General features: G+C 43.7%; 1 protein-coding gene across 2 annotated transcripts in view; it reads right to left on the reverse strand.

Annotated features, from left to right (window-relative positions):
• Kctd3 (potassium channel tetramerization domain containing 3) overlaps positions 1-6,879 on the reverse strand; it is a 44,414-nt gene extending 37,535 nt beyond the window's left edge. For both annotated transcript variants that reach the window (XM_026779753.1, XM_005348854.2), the window contains exons 1-4: positions 6,583-6,879; positions 2,330-2,383; positions 1,958-2,003; positions 866-939 (exon numbers count right to left, since the gene is read on the reverse strand). In XM_026779753.1, coding sequence (XP_026635554.1) covers positions 866-939; positions 1,958-2,003; positions 2,330-2,383; positions 6,583-6,665 — 257 coding nt within the window. In that variant the 5' untranslated portion in view covers positions 6,666-6,879. The remainder of the gene's footprint in view (positions 1-865; positions 940-1,957; positions 2,004-2,329; positions 2,384-6,582) is intronic.
• Positions 6,880-23,085: the final 16,206 nt, after the last annotated feature.

Consider the following 23,085-nt stretch of genomic DNA (forward strand, 5'->3'; position numbering starts at 1 on the left):
GAATGTAAACTAATTCAAAACGGCAAATTCACAAATACAGTCTAAGTAACCATTCATGATCCATAACCATGCAAATCTACTACATGTCCATCACAAGGCTGGACTCGGGACACAGGGGAGAGTGGGTGTCCTTCTGGAGCTGAGGTCTGCTGGAGAAAGATCAGTAAAAAGGTAAGAATACACAGCAAGAGCTGAGGCGCTGGTGGGCACAAAGTCCTAGGCGAACACAGCAGAAACAGACACCAGAGAGCTGACGCGATTGAGAGAGCTGAAGCACAGGCAGAAAACAGTCGAGCAAGGCCAAACCATCAGTCATTTGTCTGACATAACGTCTATGTTTTCAGCACAACAGCAGCCTGATCAGATTGACTGCTGCCTGCAGAACTGAATGGCATACAGCAGTGCAAAACAGGGAACTGCCCAGGGAGCTGCCACAGCATCCTGAAGGAAAGAGGCCTGCTGGCCTGTACCCATGCAACTTCAGCTGAGGATGCTTGTTGTCACAGAGTAGATCAGAGATGCTCAGAGGCCGGAACGGGGACTGAGGGAAAAGAAAGTGCAAGAAGCAGGTAACAAAGCAAGTGGAGAGTCAGCCAAAGTGCATAGCACAGCTGGTGCTATGGCCTACAATTAGCTACCAAGGACACACTAAAGGTTCCCAACAGAAGATCATTTGAGGAGATGATGCAGTAATTACCTGCCATAACTGTTACACGCTGTACACTTGTATCTTACTAACTGTGAACACGGTGTGCTGGTAAGCACAAACACACCAGCTAAAAAGCAGTCTAGGGCAAGCCGCTACTTTGTGAACAGGCCGAAACACTAGCTGCCAGCAAGTCCTCAGAAATGATGAGACTCTTACCTTAAGTCGAGTTCTTTTGTCCGAAGAAAATTTAAAATAGGGGCGAAGGCTGCCGGGTCCCTATCAATAAATATCTGCAAGTGAAGAACTGTTTTATTATCAAGTCAAAAATGTATGTCCCTCCTTCAACACATGAAACACCAATGAGGAACAGAGACAGACTGAGATTTCCTTGGTTTTGATGCTTCTCAAACTGAAACGGTGTAGCCATGGTCGGTCAGTGTGATCACGTAAGTATTTTTGTTTCTAGTTACTGAAAGGCTTGGGGGAAAGGCACCCGGGAAACCTCATGCTATGTTAGCACACACTGCGGCAGCCGCTGTGACACCCAGGAATGGTGAAGGGTGTTCTGTGTCTCTCCTGTGCTGTCACTCACAGGGAGGAACTCCACAGGCTTTGCTGACAACCTCACCACCTCTGCTTCAAAGGGCAGGAGGATAACTGACGGAAGACCACAGAAGACAGAGGACAAAGATGCTTCCATCAGAAAAACCAAGAACTGGGTTTTTAATTTAATTTTTAACTAAGATAATTTAATGCAGACACATCTGATTTGCTACTTTGTTTTGCCTGCACATCTCATCAAATAAACAACTACAAATGCTTCTGTGGGCTGTCACTCTCGTTAACACTAGTTATCTGAACACAACCGCATCCACAGCAATGTTTTCAGAGCAGAAACCAACCTCTTGGCTTCAACTACACAGGCCTTTGTTGCCGCACTGTATTGCTTCACAGTTCATAAAACTTATGAGACTACCACCTGCAAGTTCCTGCCACTCTAATACCAAAATATTTTATTTATATTTATTGACTATTAAAGTTTCAATTATTGACTAAGAACTATTCTGTCAATTGTCAATACAAGTTACACTCTATAATGGTTCTGATCACAAACACCTCAAACTGCTGTATACAATAGACAGTTACTGCTTAAGAGTCTCTCTCTCTACAGTTTAGAAACCCTATATGTGACAATTCACAAAAACAGCCACACTAACTTTATGTTGACTAAAATGTGAGCCTTCTTGTCACTATACACTAAAAATTATAAACATCTGCTGATTGAATTTAGAAACACGTTATACTTACAGCACCAGTTTCATCCCGAAGTGTTGAAATTCTCCCACTCAGCAAACTAGGAGCCATTAAAACAAGCTAGAGTTAGTTAAAAAATCTGAACATAAGCAACTTCCTTACTAAATGCCAAAGCCAATACAAGCAAATTTTCTATCTCCAACTTTAAAAACAATCTCAGTTTGAGTTTGAGCAGGAGGAACAAGGGTTAAAGATCAGACTGGGATATACAGTAGAACCTTCTCAATGGTATGAAAACAATAAAATTTCTAATTTAAGAGTTAACATTTTTAACAATAAAAAAACTTAATTTAACTAATAAGGAAAAAGTTTCATATTTTGGCAAGTAATCAGGTGTATAATAACATAAAGAATTACATTAATTACCTGGAAAAAAAGGAGTCTGGAATCCACATAAGTGTCTGTCTTGAGGTGCTGAACCTGCAATTGAAACCGCCTTGAGTTATAACTGAGAACACCTTGCGACAGGAGACAGCAACGCACACAAGCGGGTATGACTGGATTTGCATTGATTATCCTGTCTACTACTTACAGATTTTCCTGCTGTGCAATCAGAGTTAAGATTTTCAACAGCAAAATCAAAAACAAAGCTTCCTAAACCCCAACTTTTCTAGTTCATCACAACAAATCCCAACTTCTGGGCTCAGCTATGTGTGAATCTCTGGTGCCACTGCTGTCTCGTGTCTTCACCCAGCTCAGTCACCTTCTCCACGGCCAATACTCTAAACCCCAGCCTTCCTGCTGACACTATGAGGTTACCAAATCCACAGCGGTGTTTCCAGACACTCCATTCTGTATGACCCTTTTCTGAGCAACTAGTAACTCGTGTAAATTATATCCGACACTCTCTATACAGCACCTTGGGCTAGCTCCAGTTCATAAGTGGGTGCTGTTTGCTCCTTGCTCATCCCAGCCGGTCATTCAATGTCATTCCTTTCCTTTCTCGTCTTCCAAGTGGCACAGCAGATGTCAGCCAACTGCAGGCCAAGCTGAGAACTGCAGAGGCCGAGTGCACACTAAGCACTGAGACAGCAAGGGCTTCAAACGTTTCCTAAAAACTGTACAACTTCAAGGCTACTTTCAGGAGTTTTATAACAGTAATGATGATGCTTTTAAAAGTAGGTGGCAGTGTTTGCAGAATGACCTGTCATCCTGTAGTCTCACGCTGGCACAGACCCAACAGCTACTCTGAAATAGAGGTGTGATAATCAGATGCACAACTAAGTGCTTTGTACAAACAGACACGGATTCCTCTGTAAAACCTGTGGACTTTCTATGGTTACAACAGAACATTTCTATATAAAGTATTGGGAAACATGTTACTAAGCTGTCCATGTGGCCATTGGCATGACCAGGCCTTGTCACCTAATGTCAGTAACAGCAGAAAAAAGTACAAGTTCCCTTCCATAAAAATATCTGACACCACCCAATTATCTCACAGACATTGCCTACTGTTATCAAAGGAAGCTTCTTAATCATAGAGAAAAAATGATCTCTGCCTCCTCCACCCACAAACTCAGTCTGTGAGAAAAACACACCCTCACACTGACCTACAAAGGGAAAAAAGGAGATAATGGTTCCTTGAAGATTTATTTATTATCTGTGTATATGAGTGTTTTGTCTGCACATCATTAATGTGCACCATGTGCATGCCTGATGACCACAGTGGGACTGGACAGCAGTTGTGAGATACCATGTGGGTTCTGCGATTCAAAACTGGGTCTTCTGCAAGAGCAATAAGTGCTCTTAACCATTGAACCAACTCTCAGCCCAAAATAGTTCATTTCCTGTAGATAGATCTCTACATATATTCCATTGAAAGATCTCATAGAAACACAGGGATGCTAACTCCCAACTAATTTCACAAGTCATAAATAATCTAAGTGTTGTCAAGCAATCCCTATGCTCATTAATCTGACAAAGAAAGGAGCTAAAACCAGGTTAGGTGGTGCATGCCTGTAATTCCACTAATCCAGAGGTGAAGGCAGGAGAATGGTCTGAGCTTCATGCCAGTCTGAGGTACACAGCAAATTAGAGGCCAGTGAGACTTCGTCTCAAATAAATACATAAAGATATAATAAATAGGAAGGAGTTCATATCCTCAAGAAAGCATGCCAAGTTTTCCTAGCAGTGTGTTTTAGCAAACGCACAAACCTTTGGGCGTGTCTGCAAAGGAATTCTAGATTAGATTAAATGAAGTGGGAGATCCACCCTAGTCCTAGCTTGACTTCTGCTGCTGTGGTAAAACACTGACCAGAATCAACCTAGGATGTATTTGGCTTCCAGGTCTTAGTTGATCACTGAAGGAGGCCAAGGCGGGAAAACAAGGCAGGAACTGAAGCAGAAGCCTTGGGGCAATGCTACTTGCTGGCTCCCTTTCTGATACAGCCTACATCTGCCTACTTAGGGATGGAACCACCTACAGCATGCTGGGCCTCCTACATCAATTAGCAATGAAGAAAATGTTCCTCACAGCTTATTCAGCTTGCTTTGCACAACCCAGGACCACCTGCCCAAGAGAGGTACCACCCACAGTGGGCTGGCCTTCTCACATCAACAATTAATCAAGAAAATGTCCCAAAGATTTGCCTACAGGCCAATCTGAAGGAGACAATTTCTTTTTTAAAATATATACTTATTTATTATTATGTATATAATATTCTGTCTGTCTGTATGCCTGAAGGCCAGAAGAGGGCACCAGACCCCATTACAGATGGTTGTGAGCTACCATGTGGTTGCTGGGAATTGAACTCAGGACCTTTGGAAGAGCAGGCAATGCTCTTAACCTCTGAGCCATCTCTCCAGCCCCAGGAGACAATTTCTCAACTGAGGTTTCCTCTTCCTAGATAACTCTCTCTTCCCTTACACAGACAAAAAACAATACAAAATAAAAACAACCAGCACCATTCCGTCGGCTGGTGTTCAGGAACTCAAGGCAGGAACTGAAGCCGAAGCCACGGAGTGGTGCTGCCTGTTTCTGGGCGAAAGGACTGAATAATAAGGAAAGGGCCTGAACAGCAGTAGGCATCACTCCCTGCGTGAGTGCAGACAGCGCAGCCACCCCATTAAGCTTCTGCACCACGGCCTGCAGCCCCCAAAAGGAGCCCAGAGAAGCTCTGACCTCTGCGAGCTGCTTTCGCCAGTATTCATCACAGCAAAAAAAAAAAAAAAAAAAAAGAAGTGCATAGTTTATTGCTTCTGATAGTCCATGTTCATCACTTTTAGGAAACCATGTACACAGGCCTGCTTGGATGGAGGTGGGTCATCTGTCTATCTGTTGCTTTCATTGGTTAATTAATAAAGAAACTGCTTGCCCTCTAATAGGGTAGAATTTAGATAGGTGGAGTAAACAAAACAGAATGCTGGGAGAAAGAAGCCGAGTCAGGAGCCGCCAAGATTCTCCCACTCCAGACAGATGCAGGTTAAAGTCTTCCCTGGTAAGCCACCTCGTGGGCTACACACATTATTAGAAATGGGATAGTCCAGGTGCGAGAGTTAGCCGAGAAGAGGCTAGATATGATGGGCCAAGCAGTGTTTAAAAGAATACAGTTTCCATGTAATTATTTTGGGTGTAAAGCTAGCCGTGCGGGTGGCTGGGTGCCAGGAACATAGCTAGCCACTCCTATTACAACACTGCTTAAAATCATAATGCCCCACTAGGCATGGTAGCACACTGCTGTAATCCCAGCACTCAAGAGGTGGAGACAGTCAGGCAGCAGGAAGGAAGCCTGCACTATATAGTCAATGAGTATCAAGCACACCCCAGAAGATAATCTGCAACTTTGGGCAAAGAGACATGAATGTATATATATACACATATATATGTATATATGTAATATATATATGATTAACATAGCTTTCTGTTACATATATATGAGAGCCTTTTCTATTTTTTATCTTATATCTGAAGTATGCCAAGGATGGATAGATGGATGGTAAACATATCAAAAAGATGACTAAAGAAATTAGTATATCCAGTTATCCTCCACTCTAGTGGCTTGCTACTAAATTAACCTGAAAATATGAAAGCAACCCAAGTCAAATAATTTGTTATAAAATATCACTATGATGCCACTAACCCTCAAGTTTATTTCAAGTTCTATCAGTCTGAGTCTGGTACTATTTATTACTTTGTTTCTGGGAACTGGGCACGACCAAGAAACGTTGCCGCCTGCAGCGGGTACCCCATCTGGCCATGAAGATGCCGCCCTGCCTGCAGCAGGCAGCCCATCTGGTCGTGAAGACGCAGCCCTGCCACAGCGGGTACCGTACCCACATGGCCCTGCAGACGCCTCCCAGGCTGCAGAAGGTACCCCACATGGCCGTGCAGACGCCTCCCAGGCTGCAGAGGGTACCCCACATGGCCGTGCAAACGTCGCCCAGGCTGCAGAGGGTGTCCCACCTGGCCGTGCAGACGACGCCCAGGCTACAGGGAGCACCCCACCTGGCCGTGCAGACGCTTCCCAGGTTGCAGCGAGCGCCCCATCTAGTCGCCGTGAAGACGCCGCCCTGCAAGCAGCTAGCACCCCACCTGGACTTGCAGGCAGCGCCCCCGCTGCAGCGCGTATCCCACCTGGGCTTATCCCGCCCCACCCGACCCCGCGCGGCCGCCTGCTCACCTGGTCCCCCCTACGTTCAGCTGCACGATCTCCCCGCTGCTGGCCGCAGCCGCGGCGAAACCGCCGCAGTGCCCGCCCGCCATGTCTGCAGCCGGGGCCGGGGCCGAAGCGAGGAGCAGCGGGTCGCAGGCCGGAGCACACACGGAGCACCGAGCCTCCCGCGGCGTCCCGGTTCGCACCAGCCTTCCCCGCTGCGTGCCTCCGGCCTCCGCCTCCCGCGGCTACAGGCCGCTGGTCGAGCCCGGCCTCTCCTCAGGGCCCACTCGCCTCCATGGCGGCCGCCACAGCCGTCGGGAGGACGGGTCGCCGCATGGGACAAAACGGCGCAGCACTGACTACGGAGTGGGCGGCGCCTGAAAGAAGGAGGAGTTCCAGGCGGCTGGCTGGTCGTGGGCGGCTGGTCTAGAGCAAAGGAGGCTTGGTAGTTGTTTGGGTTGATGTCTCATGCACGTGTGCACATTCAGTGCAAAGTTAAGATTCTGAACATCTTACAGTTCGTTACCTGCAAAGTCCAGAACTTCCATGCTGCCACTGCTCAGAAAGCAAAAACACCCATGTCTGGCAAAGTGTTTCTAGAATGCAGATACACACCATTTTTTGTTTACTGATTCGGATTTTTTGCTCTCAGCATTATGTGCTGCAGCCCCAAACCAGGAGCTTTATGCTTGCTAGGCACCACTGACCTAAATGCCCATCCCCTAAACCATACTTTTAAAGTCTTCTATGGCAGTGTACCCTAGCTGCTAATGATGACTGAAGCTAACCTGTGCTGATTGTGGGTTTACTATGGGTTCACATATATGCACGTATGTATTCTTGTTTTCCTGGGAGTAGTAGGGACTGAACCAGAACTTCATACATGCAGAACACTCTCCCAATCGGCCCTAAGACCCCCTTAAAAATAAAAGACCGAGGTTTAAAAATCATCCAAAAACTTGCTAAAAGTTACAAACAACTGGCGGGGGGGGGGGGGCGAGGAGAATAGTTCTGATCAGATTTCATTGTATTCATGTATGAAATGCACGAACTATAAGAGTTTAAATTGCTGTGGTGCTGCAGAGGGAGCGTGTTCCAGACAATGCTCTAGAATGGCTGTAGAGGGGGCAGGAGAAGCTACGAGGCAGACCCGTGGGAGAGGCTGATGGGAAAGAAAGCTGCTGTCGTAGTCCGGGTTACTATTGCAATGATGAAACACCACAGCCAAAAGCAACCTGGGGAGGAAAGGGTTTATTTGATTCATGGAGGAAGTCAAGACAGGAACTCAAACAGGACAGGAATTTGGAGGCAGGAGCTGATGCAGAGGACATGGAGGAGTGTTTCTTCCCCTGGCTTGCTGCTTTCTCAGAGAACCCAGGACTACCAGCCCAGGGATGGCATCACTCACAATGGGCTGGACTCCCCCATCCCCATCAATCACTAAGTAAGAAAATGCCCTGTAGGCCTCCCCACAGCCCGATCTTATAGAGACATTTTCGCAGTTGAGGCTCCCTCTCTTAGAAGACTCTAGCTGTATCAAGTTGACATAAAACTAGCCAGGATACTACTAACTTTAATTGAAAGAGAATATGGAAATGAGTGTTCATACAGAGAGATAGCTTTCATTATTCAGAACCAGAAGTGGGCAAAGGAAGGAGCAGATAAGAACATTAACAACATGGATTAACCTCCTACTGGCAATCCATAACGGTCTTTCAAAAGCTGTGGAATGACAAAGAAATGCTCCCACAGGCTCATGCATTTGAACATGCTGCCATGCCCCGCCCCCAAAGCTACAGTGCTGCAGTTTTGTACAGCTGTGAACCTATGAGTTGATAAGGGATTCCCCTCTGTGTGCTGTGAATACCATTGGTTAATAAAGGGACTGTCTTGGGCATGCACACACAGATAGAGGTAGGTGGGGAAAACTAAACTGAATGCTGGGAGGAAGAAGGCAGACTCAGGAGAAGCCATGTAGCCCCGCCAGAGATAAACGCTGGGACAGAACCTTGCTGGTAGGCCACGAACCTCATGGTAAAATATAAAATGATAGAAATGGGTTAATTTACTATGTAAGCGCTTGCTAGGAATATGCTATAATGATTGGCCAAGCAGTGATTTAATTAATACAGTTTCTGTGTAGTTATTTTGGGAGTTTGGGCAGCCGGGAAATGAACAAGCAGCCTTCTACTATAATGAGCCATGGAAACCTGTTGCAGGGAGTGGAGCACTGGGGGTGTGCCTTGAGATTTAACAGTCCAGCCCCACTGCCTGCCTTCTCCCTGCTTACTGGTCTTTCAAGATGGGAAGTGCGGAGTCCTACTGCACATGCATCCACCATCCTGTGCCTTTGCCGTGTCCTCCCCTCCAAGACGCACCGTAGCCCTTCAAACTATAATACAAAATAACCTTTCCTTCCTTAGGCTGCTGCCTGTCACATACTGGTCACAGCAAGGAGTGAATTACAGGCTCTGCATATTGAATTTTCACTAAAACTCAACACATCAACTCCTTTCTTTGTGGCTGTTCTTTGAGGGGCCACCCTGGCTGTACCAAAGGTAAAACGCCCCCACCCCAGAGGAGCTGCTCTCACAGAAACAGCTTTCCTTGTTTCTTGGTAGCCTGGGCCCTGGTGAACTCTTGAAAAGACTGTAGCTGCTGAGACAGCTCACTGCTCACAACTCACACTGTTCTCACAGAGGACCTGGTCAGGGCACCAGTGCCCACACCAGGCAGCTCACTGCCACCTGTGACTCCAGTGTCAGTGGATCCTGGCCCGTTTCTGGTTTCCTGGATTGAATGCTGGGAGAAAGAAGGCAGAGTGGGAGAGACGCCATGGAGCTGCTGGAGATAGACATGTTGAAACTTTGCTGGTAGGCCACAACCTCATGGTGATGCACAAATTAATGGAGATGGGTTAAATTGAGATGTAAGAGTTAGTCAATAAGAAGCTGGAACTAATGGGGCCAAGCAGTTGTTTAATTAATACAGTTTCTGTGTGATTTTTTTCAGGACTAAGCTTGCCTGGCAGCTGGCAAGAACAAGTGGTCCTCTCTCCAACACACACCACCCAACACAGACACATGCACATAATAAAAAACCAAAATAAGTCTTTTTCAAAAAGGAAATGACTATTTGGCTTTTCCTCAGTAGGATGGGAGCATCATTATCCTGGGGCTCTTTATCTCTTACGTGTAGGCAGAACTAAAACGGGATTTAACTTATTATCCCCAGGATGATAGTCTACATCTCTTGGGTTACCTTTTGTTCTTTAATTTATTTAATTATTAAATACTATTTCAGGGTAACCAGTGTAGGTCTACAGTATATGATGGGGCCTCTTTGGGCAATCTAGAGCAATACTAGGTCAGAAATTAAAAGTTTTACATTTACAGAAGAAAAAACAACACAAGGAATCACTAAGAGAATTTTCTGTTCAAAGAGAAAAACTATTCTTCTGCCATTGATCAAATTAGTCATATGTACGAGACAATGGACAGTGATTCAGAATTCCAAGAGGCAAAACATTCAACAAAGTCTCTCTGTGTTCCATTTGATATGCAACAGCCACAAGCTCACAGTGTCCACATTGTTCTGCGTTCTGCTCTTGAGATATATTTTCCCTTTAAAGGTCAGGGCAGAACTGGGAATGGGAAGCAGCCTTTCCTGCTCTAGGCCAAAAGGAGGTCATGCAGGGTCAGGAGGCCATGCAGGGTCAAGCTCTGTACATGTCCTGCTCTGTCCTTCTTCACACTGGAGGAACCTGGCTCCTTCCTATGCAACATGACCGACAGAGATGGCTGCGATTGAACTGTTTTCTTTCTCAGGAGGGTCACAGAAGGACAGACCCCTCTCTTCTGTGGAGGTAAGCGCGCTGCTGAAGTTGCGAGGCACTGAGGGGCAGAAAAAGTGTAAAACTTCTTATTCATTCATTTACTACCCTTCTTGTAACTTATCTAGAACATTCTGTGAGCCTGGAATGGACAGAGCCAGTCATTCTGTCCCATCCGCCTATGTGTCCTGAGGTGAAGGAAGTCCGTCTGCAGTGGTCAGAGAACGGTTGACCCTGGGCAAGGTGGTTTGAGTCCTATTCGGTGACACTCAGAGGAATCAGAGGGCAGACTAACAGTGAGCCATCAAGCACACAGAAGGACATTCAGAAGAACTAACTAGGGAAAAGAAGTGTTCAAAAGTCCAGAATCCAACGCTGAGAGAGCCGTGGGAAGAGAAGCAAAGCAAAAGGGTGAAGGGAAATAGATCAGAGGCTCTAACTGAGAACTTTAGTTTTGAGACAAATCCTTACCACAGGCAGAACTGTCTTTCCTTTAGTTTCCATTACCCTGGAGGCCAATTCCAAGCTCCTGCTAACCGGGATGGCACGTAACTGTACATTACTTACCGCATGTGTCATTCATTGAGCACACAAGAAGCAGAGCTTCTTAAATGCCTCCCTTTCGTGACCTGATCCTTTAGTCCCAAAAAATTCTGTAAGCCCTTGTGCAAATGTGTATGTGAAAAAGTATACAAATAAAAATATTTATTGATAAGTCAGAAAGAGAGAGTGAGATGGCTCAATGGGTTAAGACACTTATCGCCCAAGATTTGTACCTGAATCGGACTCCCAGAACCCAGGTGAATCAGGTAAAAGAGAACCAGCTCCATCACCTGTCCTCCGTGCACCACATGAACGCAGAGGCCCACGTGCCCCTTCCACCAGTAATCACCAACCCAAGTTTTAAAAAGCATGATAGAAATTTACTACTAGGAATTTCTTTGGTAAAGATAATTTTGCCATTTGTATACTGAGACAGATGTCTTTGCTGATTTTTACGTGCATAATTGAATATTGGTTGATTATTGGAGACTACAGGGCACCTCTGATGTTTTTCAGCAGTGTTCTGTTTTGGTTTCGCTATGGTCCATACGGAGAAGGCTGCTGTGCATAAAGATAAAGTACAAAACAGCAGAAGCACATACAGGGCCGTTTTAGAAGTCATGAGATACAGTGCTGTAACCCAGGTCACCATTCACTGATTGACCTTTTATGAATCTCAAGAAAGCAACTCAAACTATGGTTTGAGATGAAGCAGTCTCACACAGGTCGGTGCCTGGGCCTTCTAGCCTCATCCAGACGGAGGAGCAGCAATAGGGAAACCCTGGACGTCTACATGTCTAGGTCACACCCTGGTGTTTCTGTGAGAGAAGTTGCAGGGAGCAGTAGAAACACTGCAGCTCACCACGCATGAGTGTCCAGTCTGTACCCTCATGCTTTGGGCAGCATTCCTCTCTGATGGGTCCCGTGACTTCACATGCCTTACAAAGTGTGCGTGCTCGATCTGTTTGTTCAGAACCAAGCCACAGTGAAGTCACACAGAGCAACGCGGGAGAGCACTGTCACACTCACACACACTCCAACTTGTTATGCGTTTGATTTTTGGTCACTGCACATTCAAGAATATTCTAATGCTTCCAGAACCTTCCTGACCTCCACCTTCAGTTACACAACCCGTAGAGGGGTTCAGAAGCTGAGCTCAGAAACTCAAAGGTGGTGTGTAAATTGCAACTGTTCCACAAGGTGAATTAGGATGGACAGAGTGCCGTGGAAACAGAGAGGAGCCTGTGACCTGTGATGTTGTCTGGGGAATGTTGAGTGAGCATTCAAACTTCTCTTTAAGGATGAATGTGAAGGATTTGCTTACCAGAGAGGCTGCTCAGAGCATAAAACCATGCCTGGGAGAGGCCATTGTGTAGCTAGGGAACTGAGAAGGAAGGATGATTGACACTATTGCCAGGGGCAATGCTGGAAGACAGAGTTAAGGGTGGATGAGCAGAGAGAAACAGGAAGGAGGGCAAGGTGTGATGCACAAGACCTTGTCTGCCAAGCTGACACGTTGACTTACTATTCTAGATGCTGGTGATTGTCAACGTCTCTTTAATTGTAGGTTTGGCAAGACTGATATTTATTTGGTGGGAGACTTGGGGTTTAGAAAAAGCTGGTAAGTGAAAGAAGAGGGGAGTCTCTTGCTCGGCAGCTGTTACTTCAGGTAAAAAAAAACTGATGAACACGTGCATTAGGGAATCAACTATAAAAAATATGATATTATTATTGTAACCTTGCTCTTCCTGTGGGCTTTAGATACCACCCTCTGCCCTGTGTGTATGGTGTGTTTGTGTGTGTGTGTGTGTTTGTGTGTGTGGTGGTGTTCAGATGCACACCACTGGTAGACACACTTTATTATAGAGTAGTTTGCTTGCCGGTACCATCTCTTCCAAGAACCCTCCAGTGAATGTACACTCATTTGCTAACATTTTATAGATATGAATTTGGGGAGGTAGCGTCAACAGTAATTTAGGAACTATTGTGATGCTTAGGTTATACATTAATGGGCAGGTATGGGGATCTCTGCAAACACCATGGCCAGCAGAGTGTCATTCTGCAAGGGGTGGAAAGGAAATTCAGTTCAACATGATTCAGTGGCTGATGTTTCAGATTTCAAGAATCTGATTCCAAGTAGTTTATCTTAGGAATATTTAAGCACAGCACAATTTGGTGAACAATTTTCCTGGTGATAGTTACTCAACAGCAAAGCTTAAGACATGACTATATAGAAATTCTTGGTAAACTACATGTGACATCTTCCATAAGGATAGGTTGCAGAGACTGACTGAGAAAAACAAGCTCATAATAAGGACCTGGGGAAAGATCTGGTGAGGTCTCTGTCACATAGATAGGGCAAAGGTCACCAGGCTATTAACCACATCCACTCCCAGCCTTCCGGGTGGGAAACAGGTTATATGGCTCTCTCTTTGAAGAGACAGCCCTGAGTGTCTGACATTCCTAGTTCTCCTAGTGCTTACCTGTGAGCACAGGGACCTCCATGTCTCCTAAAGGCGGTTATCTCAATGTGACAGTCAGTCACTGCTCTCTAGAAGACATGGGAATTGAACCACATAAGGGAAGAGAAGGATTCAGACAAAAGAGAGTGGATGGGATATGTTGCAAGGGAAGAGCCCACTTGTTTGTCCCGGATAGCTTAGTTCCAAAATAACCACTCAGTAACTGCATTAATTAGTTTACTACTTGGCCCATTAGCTCTAGCCTCTTATTGGCTAATTCTCACATCTTGATTTAACCCATTTCTATTAATCTGTGTATCGCCACATGGTTGTGGCTTACCAGCAAGATTCTAACTGGCGCCCATCTCAGGCGGAGGATCCATGGCTTTTCTCTCTCTCCCTGCCCTTCTTCCACCCAGCATTCAGTTCTGTTTTCCCCACCTACCTAAGTTCTGCCCTATCAAAAGGCCAAGACATTTTTGTCATTCATTAACCAATGAAAACAACACAGACACAGAAAGACCTCCTACACCAGAGATACAGGGTGGGCCAGACAGACGGGAACAGAGAGAAGATACCGAGTAGTCAGGAACACAGTGTATCTGAAGACCTGAAAAAGTATATTGTTGTGGAATAATCCTTCTGCCCTCTGTGTGAATATATGTTGCTATGGTTGGTTTAATAAACAAGCTGACTAGCCGATAGTTGAACAGGATAATGTTAGGTGGGAAAGCCAAACTGAGAAGGAAGGGTTGAAGAAGGGCAGAGTCAGAAGAGTTGCCAATCAGTCAGCAGCCAGGGAAGCAGGACGTATACAAAATGAGGTAACAAGCCATGAGCCACATGGCAGCACATAAATGCGTTAAGTTTTAAGAGCTAGTTAGTAATAAACCTGAGCTATTGCTGAGCATTTATAATGTATGCTAAGTCTCTGAGTCAGTTATTTGAGAGCCTCTGTGGGACAGGGAAACTCTGCCTACAGACTATCGAGAGGGCTTTGTTCCAGTTCCTTTGTTCTTACTTGCCTTTACTAAGCCATCTTCCCAACCCTGGTGTATTTCACTGGTCTTCTTTTACTTACCTATTGCCACTACAGTGTTCAGCATCCCTGTTTTCTCTGCTCCTCACACCTTTCTGCGTCTACTGACTTCTTCTGACCTCTGTGTCTTTCCTGCCTTCACACTCACTGCACCCCCTGATGGGGTGGCTGGACTCTCAACTGAATCCCGCGACAGTTTGTTTTTCATAAGGCTCCTCACCACTGTGACATTACTGGACCCATTTTCTTTGTCTGTAAAGTGTTTGAGGAGTAAACACCCCTGCCATAAAAATTCTGCATTCCTGTGATTCCAGTCTTCTGGGAAAACTCGTGACTCCCTTAGCATCTGTCTCCCTGCTTGTTACTAGCTTTCATGCACATATGTTTATGCATGTACCAGGTGTTCTGTGGGACAAAGTCATGATAAAGATAAAATCTTGAGCCTGCGAATTTACAACTTAGTGATGAGGGCAGACAGAAAAGCTACCCATAAGGCAATTGCAGAAAAAATATATGTCAAGTGTATAATCTGATTTTATAAACTGTAGGGAGTGAGTGAAGCCCTGAGCTCGTGTGTATTGTTGACGACATGCGTGTGGCCATGTCAAGGACCAGTGCCTCAGATGCAGGGGTGACAAAGCTAGACCCAGGTCTGAATGGGAATGTCGACAGTGTGTGCAGAAAACTCCACCATAGCTTTCTCATCTCAGATATTGCAGCCTGAGGACCACTGCACACCAGGCTGCTCCTACCCAGATTAGCTAAGCCTGCCTCCTTGTTAGCCTGTGTCTAATAACCCTGCCTCCTTTCTCAGGTATATATAATAAAATTGCCTCCATTTTTAGCTGTATTCAATAGCCCCATCTCTGTGTTCCATTGCATATAATAAAATGGATGGTGCAGCTTGTCTATCAGAGAGCGCTTGATTCCCAACTTCTCTATGTCTGTATTTTCTTCATTTTCTTGCTGCCCTTTGTCAGGATTCTGGGACCCAAGCCATGCAAAGGCATGGCAAAAATCAGAACTATAGGGCGCTCTCGGCAGGGCTGTATCTTTCTGACGCAATGGTCCGGTCACACAAGTCCTCCACGCATCCCTGCCAGCTGCAGCAGTCTCCAGAGGCACTAGAGTGTGGAAGTGTATGGGCTGATGGAGTGGGGGCTTTGTTTAGGCATCTTCTGGAAGGATGTGCTTGGATGGAACTCTTCGGTCATGCAGCTGTTTTAGAATCACCCAAGCGCCAGTAAGCAAACTCTCGCTCATGTTCCTGTATGTAAACCAATAGTCAAACAAACAAAACAAAACAAAAAAGGCACCTGTTCACCAAGATGGACTTGGATATAACGTTTCCTTGGTCTCTCATGGGTCCCTGCCTTGGGTGACCAGGAGGTACTGCCAAGGAATAGGATGGGCTAAGGTCAGGGAATGGTACTTTAGGAGACCGGCAAGATTGCATTACTGGGAGATGATCCTTGGGAACTTGCCCTGTATTTGCATATAAGAGCAAAACTGATGGGGGAAATGCCATTGCCAAGGAGAGTAGAGGATGAAACACAGTATCACAGAGGAAGAGCTAGGGCACAGCACCGAAGGAGTGAGCTGCAAGGACATACAGCTCTATGAGCTCTCGGAATATGACATTAAATGGCTGAAACACAAGTGACCCCCTAAGAGGAACTAGGCTGTCCCTGAAAGGGAGCGTGAGGGGACTCATGGAGCATTAGAACCAGGGCGGCAGATGGAGCTGGGAGATCCCGTCAGAGTTTTACCGTTCATGCTAACTGCCCAGTTGTCAAGGGTCAATAGCATTATTTAAGTATCCAAGTGCAGACAGGAGCTCGTGCAAGGAAGAGGGTCTGCCCAGAGGGTTAGCATCAGCTGAGATAAGATTTACCAAATGATTAACAAATGCACAACTTGCTTGTCTCTGGAGAAATTGTTTCCTTTGGGAATCTGGCCAAATAACACGAAGACTGTTTGGAAGCCTGATAACTGAGCACAAAAAGAAATTATAACAGTTAGCGGACAGGAAACTATCTATAACATACATTTTTAGAAAACACGGTCATGCCTACGTGAATTTCTCAACTTGACCACTAGATGGAAACATTCTTCCAAAAATCGCTTTATGTCCATCTTTAACATTTTAAACTTGATTTTTAACTACCACAAAGTGGCAGGCTTTTATGGTATTTTCGAACTTATCTGCCCTGCCTGATCTTTCCACATGTCCCTCTCCATGTCCCTCTCCTACATCTCCTGCCCCCATGTCACAGGTACCCTTCCCACCCCAGGATTCCCTGTCTCACATCTCGCCTGTCATTCCTTCACCTGCTCCACTTCCTTCTAGAATAGATGCCAGGACCCAGGGATAAGAAAGAATGTGCAGGTTCTGTGTTTCTGAGCCTGAGTTACCTGATGGATATACTTTTTTTTTTTTTTTTTTTTTTTTTGTTTTTTTTTTTTGTTTTTTTTTTTAGTGAGACTTGGCTGTTTATAAGTTCATTTAATCAGTTCACTTTGGAAAATTAATAGCAATCAATTTAATTTTCTCAGGAATAGTTGCATTTTAAAATGAGAATTATTAACAGAAATTAGTTTTTTATGAGTAAAAATATCGACAGCATACAGAATGAATAATTGTATGGTTTAGAAAGAAATTTTGGAGGGAATCATCTTTCTCAAGGCTCATTGTCGTCCTCTGATTGTTGGTAGTGTACTCTCGGAAAGCCAGCTTCCCTGTTCTGATTTCTTGTAAATTCAGAGAGGAGTACAAACTCCAATCATTTTCCAATGCAGATTCAAAGGTTCATGAAATATTTGGGAAAAACCTTTATGGGGTTTATAAAATGACAAACCAACCCATTTGAAGATCTTGGCTTTATATCACTGAACAGTTTTGAGTTAATTACTAAATCACAGTCTATCTAAACATAGTGTATTTAAAGAAAGGCAGCGCATATCTGCCTACTCTCTGGCATAGGGTCTAACCTTCATTCAATCCCACAGAGCCACTGAACATCAGCTATGTAGATGACGCATAATTCATGATCAATATAATATCTTCATCTCTTTGTTCATTGGCAACCACAAACAGCAAGGTGCAACATTCACCATAAGAACTCAGAGCCTGGCAAGGTTCAATTGTTGTCATTTCAATCTTACTATACCATTGCCATCTCTGGGGAGTTGTGTTGTTCGCTTGCTTGAAATTGTTTCATTGTGGGTTTTTTTTTTCCAAACACAGATTACCATCATTTTAAATGACTGCAAAATAAATGTATAATTTGAATTAAGACAGTAACTTTATGCATGGGATGATCTATTCCCCATCTGTAAGGAACAATGAGAGACAACATCTGAGAAACCACTTGTCCTGATCAATTGCGGGAACATCGACAGGTCTTTCCTTCCCTGTCCACATGTGAGCAGGTTGGTGATAGAACTCCCTCACTGCCTAAATAATAAGTGAGGGATAAAGGTAAAGAGTGGGTAAGGTCAGGTTTAGATTTACCCTTCAGCTTCTATCAATAATTAAGCCTGGAAACCCTTCTAGGCAGCCATCCCTTTTGTTTTCAAAGGTTAATTGCAGGGTTTTACTGTGTAGGTAGAGCCTTTGAGCAAATATTCCATTAGCAAATTAGTCAGCTCGCTCAATGTATCTGATTATTTGTGTCTGTTTGCTAGCTGTGAAAAAAACACTCTGAGGGCCATCTGTGAGGTTTAGATATCAATACCGTGTGTATTCTCTAGCTCTGTGGTGCCTTTCAATAGGCGTCGTGTGATACTACGGCTTTATCACACACGTTCCACATCTTGTCTTTTCCCATTCCTAACCAGCTGCCTTGCCTTCTACCCCATTTGTCTGTTAATTTAAAAATAAGATAATTAGTAATACCAATCTGTCATTTTATTTCTGAAGTCCGCTCAGTATTTTTCCGTCTAAGTTAATATTGGACTGTTAGAATCTCAGCGGATGATTTCAAAGATCCCTTTTCTATCAAGAAAAAGAATACTATCTTTTTATTGTTGTTGTTCTCATTCTGCTACCGATATTTGCACTACTTGAACTTCATGGCTGGTCAATGCTACTATATTTTTATTAGTAGACTTTCATTACACAAAATGAGATTTAATGACAGCATTTACACACGCACACACGCAAACACACGTACATCACTTTTAATTGTCTTCTTTATTTTCTTTCATTATTTATGTTCGAGTGCATTGTCTGCTTGTGTGTCTGTGAAGCTCATGTGTAGTAGATAGGATGTCTGGTGCCTGCAGAGACCAGAAGAGATGATGAGATTCCCTTCACCTGGAGTTACAAAGGGCTGTGAATCACCCTGCGGGTTGTGGAAACTGAACCTGAATCCTCTGGAAGAATTATCAGTCTTCTTAACTACTGAGCCATCTCTCCAGTTCACTCACCTGCCCTTTGATTCTATTTTATTATTCCCCTCCACCTCTGCCTTTCCATTCTATAGCCAGAACTCCTCCTCTGGCTTCCAGTCCGGCTCCCTCTGCCCCTAGCTCCCACCTGCAGGATTTGTCTGTCGGAGTCTGGCTCATCTCATTTAACATAATCACCTTATCTATTCATTTTCATGCAGACACCCACATTTCATTCTTCTTTATGGATAATTAAAAGCTCATTTGAAACTATTCCTCATTTTTCTATCCAGTCCTATGCTACAAGATCTAAGCCAATTGCTTGGTCTGACCATTGTGACTAGTGATACAAAATATGCAGGTATAGAGTTATCTCTATAGCAAGCAAAGTGACTCTGATTGTTCCAGAAGGGGCATACCTCAATCATATAGAAGTTGTATTTTTAATTTTCTTCATAAGCCACTGATTTCTGTTGTGCCTACATGAATACGCATCCTCACCAGCAACAAACAAAGGTTCCTTTCCTCCTGCATCCTCACCAGCATCTGCCATATTTATCTTGTTAGTAGTCATTCTGACTGGAGTGAGATGGAAACTCATTGCTGTTTGATTTCTATTCACTGAATTTAAAGGATACTGATCACTTTTCATGATACTGTCTTAACATGTACAACAGAGGTGAAGTCTTCCCAAGGAATGCTGGAGCTCTTGGTCTTGTATAAGATGTGAAGAAATTGGAGGCTGGGAAGCTGCAGAAAGTGGCATTTCGTCAAGGTATGGGGACTAGGGATTAGCAGAGTTGGTACAATATTGTTAACTGTAGAGAACCTGGGATTATTTATGGAGCTGTCTGAAGATCCAAGGCAAGGACTCAGTAATTTCCCCATGTTTACTCCAGAGCCATGCTGTCTTTCAACTACATTATTTTGGTTGCTCGTTCAACACAGAGGCTTGATTTGTATTGATTGAATTTTCCTTGTTTCAATTTCCTTTTGTCAAATTGCTGAAGGTAAAAGATGCACTTTGATTTTGCTTTATGTCTCATGCAAACATTTGTTTAACCCAAACTGATGTCTATGTGGGCGGATTAGTGGGTATTTGTAAATTTATGTGCTTGACAACTGTTTGATGGCACATACTCTATACCAACAATTATCCAAGGCTGGGTGGGGAAGGGAAAGTACACAATCACTAAAAGAGAGATTGGTTCTTCCCCAATATCAATGTTTTATGCTTAAAACAAACATATATCATTTCTGAACGTATAAGACATTGAGTATACCCGTTGAAAGAGGATGTTGTTTATAAATGTTAATCTCGCATCTGTATTCTTTGTCAAAAAAAGTTTGTTTAATTTCATTTTGTAATCTTTTTAATTACATTTTTAAATTTATTTTACATACCAACCACAGTTTCTCTTCTCTCCTCTCCCTTTCTACCTGGACCCCCATCTACTGCTAAGAAAGAATAAGGCCTTCCATGGGGAGTCAACAAAGCATGACATGTCAGGTTGAGTCAGGGCCAAGCTCCTCTTCCCTGCATCAAGGTCAAGAGAAGAGTCCACAAAAGGAAATCCAAAAAGCCAGCTCATGTGCTAGGAATAGATCCTGGTCCTATTGCTAAGAGTCACACAGACCAAGCTACACAACTGTCTCCCACATGTAGAGGGCCTATGTCAGTCCCACGCCAACTCCCTAGCAGTTGGTCTAGGGTCCCTGAGTTCGCACAAGCTCGGGTCAATTGTCTTTGTGAGTTTTCTGTTATGATTGCTAGACCCCTTGCTTATATAATCTGTTCTCTCTCTTTTTGATTGGATCCCTGATGCTAGGCCCAATGCTTGGCTGTAGATCTCTGCACCTGCTGCCATCTATTACTGGGTAAAGGTTCAATGAGGACAATTAAAGTCATTGCCAGTCTGATTACAGGGAAAGGCCAGTCCAGGTGCCTTCTCCACTATTGCCAGGTGTCTTAACCGGGGTCATCCTTGTGGATCCATGGCAGTTTCCCTGGCACCAGGTTTCTCCCTAACCCCATAATGGCATTTTGTAATAAACATGAATGGTCTAGCATTGTCTACACTGTCAAAATAGCTGAGCTAGTAAAGGTACCATTGAGGTTTGTATACACAGAGTATAACCATGAGCCAGATAGTTATTATCTTTTTTCATAAAAGACCACTGACTTAGCCATCCACGACTGCAGGCCAGTGTTACTCTACTTGTACCATTTGTGTCTGTGGTTTTCAACTATTAAATACTAATAAAGATTTATTCCATGATGCGGACACCCACTGAAACAGCTTACCTGAGCTAATGGAAGCTCTCTGACTTGGGACTCACATCAGGGGAACCAGCCTAGGACCAAACGAGGCCCTCTAAACGTGGGTGACAGTTGTATGGCTGGGACAGTCTATGGGGATACTGGCAGTGTGGGCAGGATTTATTCCTTCTTTTTCAACTGGCGTTTTGGAGCTCGTTGTCTTTGAAGGGATATCTTACTCAGCCTAGAGAGGAGGGGCCCAGAGGAGTAGATGGGGGTAGAGTGGGAGGGAAGGTGGAGGTACCAGAAGGATGAGAAGGAGTGGTATGTAACATTTCAATAAAATAATAACAATACTAATAAAAGAAAATTCAAGTGCTTATAAAAACAAACAAAAGAGTTGCTCAGTAGATGATTTGTAGGCTCAATGTGATAATTGACACCTGTTCTGAGGAACTAGGAAAGCATGCTACAAAAAGTTCAAGGGGATATTAGTAGTAGCTATGGGTATACTACATTATAAGAGAAACTATTCTTAGATTCCAAAAATAAATCTACATTACTACCCAGCTGTCTCACTTTTGGTTGTGTACCCAAATGACTCCATGACAACATAGCACAGAGACACTTGTGTTTCTGTTTGTTACAGCACTACTCATAATAGACTATTTATGGAATCAAACTCGGTGTCTAATAACAGAGGAACAAGTGAAGAAACTGTGGCTTCTGATTGAATGAAGTTTTTCAGCCTTAAAGAAGAATGAAGTTGAATTATTTACAGGAAAATTAGTATTATTGGAGATAGTCAATTACATGAAGTAAGCCAATCTGAGAAGGACAAGTAAGTTTCAACTCATTTGGAAGTCATGGTGCTTTTATAGCCCTTTAAATCATGTACATATGTGACATGAATGTAGAAAAAAACTATCTTCAGGACAAAGGTAACTAATAGAAGGTGGAAGAGGAAAGAGAAGGAAAGCGTTTGGGGGAAGAATTGCACAATTTGTTAATACATATTTTGTGAAATATCCTTTGGTTAAACATCAGCATGTAAAATGAGTACATACAGTGACTTTTTAACTGCAACAAATACCCTGCTTTTCCCCAATTTGAGTTTCTCAAACCAAGAAGAGTGATACATAAGACCTATAGAAGAAAATGAGGAAAATGATACCCAACAAAGAACCATCATCTTTTGCTGATTTTATCCTAAAACGAAGGGAGTCATGGCCCGTTTCTTTCTGGTTTATGCTAAGGCAGTTAGGCTCCATTAAAAGTACTTCCTGACATAATGTTGCAATCCAACCTTATGGTGATAAGACTCTAAGGAGAAGGTGACATAGAATCAAAGTCACTACAATGTCCTTTACACCACTACATAAGATTAAACCTTATATAGATATGCATGAATATTTACATATACATCCATTTTCTGCCAAGTATTTCAGCATTTTCACACTGCAAAAGAAATTCATTATGCATTTGAAATTTCCCACTGGACTGTGAAACAGTATTGTGTGGATGACAGAAAACCATGCTAATAAATATGATTTCACTTTCTACTGTATCAAATGTTCTTAAAGATGATGCAAACAATAGTAATTCCTCTGATGAACTTACAAAGGTATTTTTAAAACTGTAAATACACAAATAATAGAAAATGCATTACTCAATTCAAGTATTTTTAAGAATTTATTTTATTTTAAATCATGTTGGTATATCAGTGCATGGGTATGTGCATGCGAGTTCAGGTGTCTGTGGAGGCCAGAAGATGGCACCAGATCATTTGGAGCTGGAGTTACAGGCAGTTCTGTGAGAAACCCAATGTGCGTGATTGGAAATGAACTCAGGTCCTATACAAGAGCAACAAGTAATCCTAACCATTGAACCATTTCTCTAGACCCTTCATTCCAAGCTTTGAGGCAGCAACAAAAATATTTTCCAATTGGAAATCTGCATCAATCATTTCCCTATGACCCCTCTGTGAACTAATGTTTTG

The sequence above is a fragment of the Microtus ochrogaster genome, chromosome 6 (assembly GCF_000317375.1).
Source record: "Microtus ochrogaster isolate Prairie Vole_2 chromosome 6, MicOch1.0, whole genome shotgun sequence".
NCBI lineage: Eukaryota > Metazoa > Chordata > Mammalia > Rodentia > Cricetidae > Microtus > Microtus ochrogaster.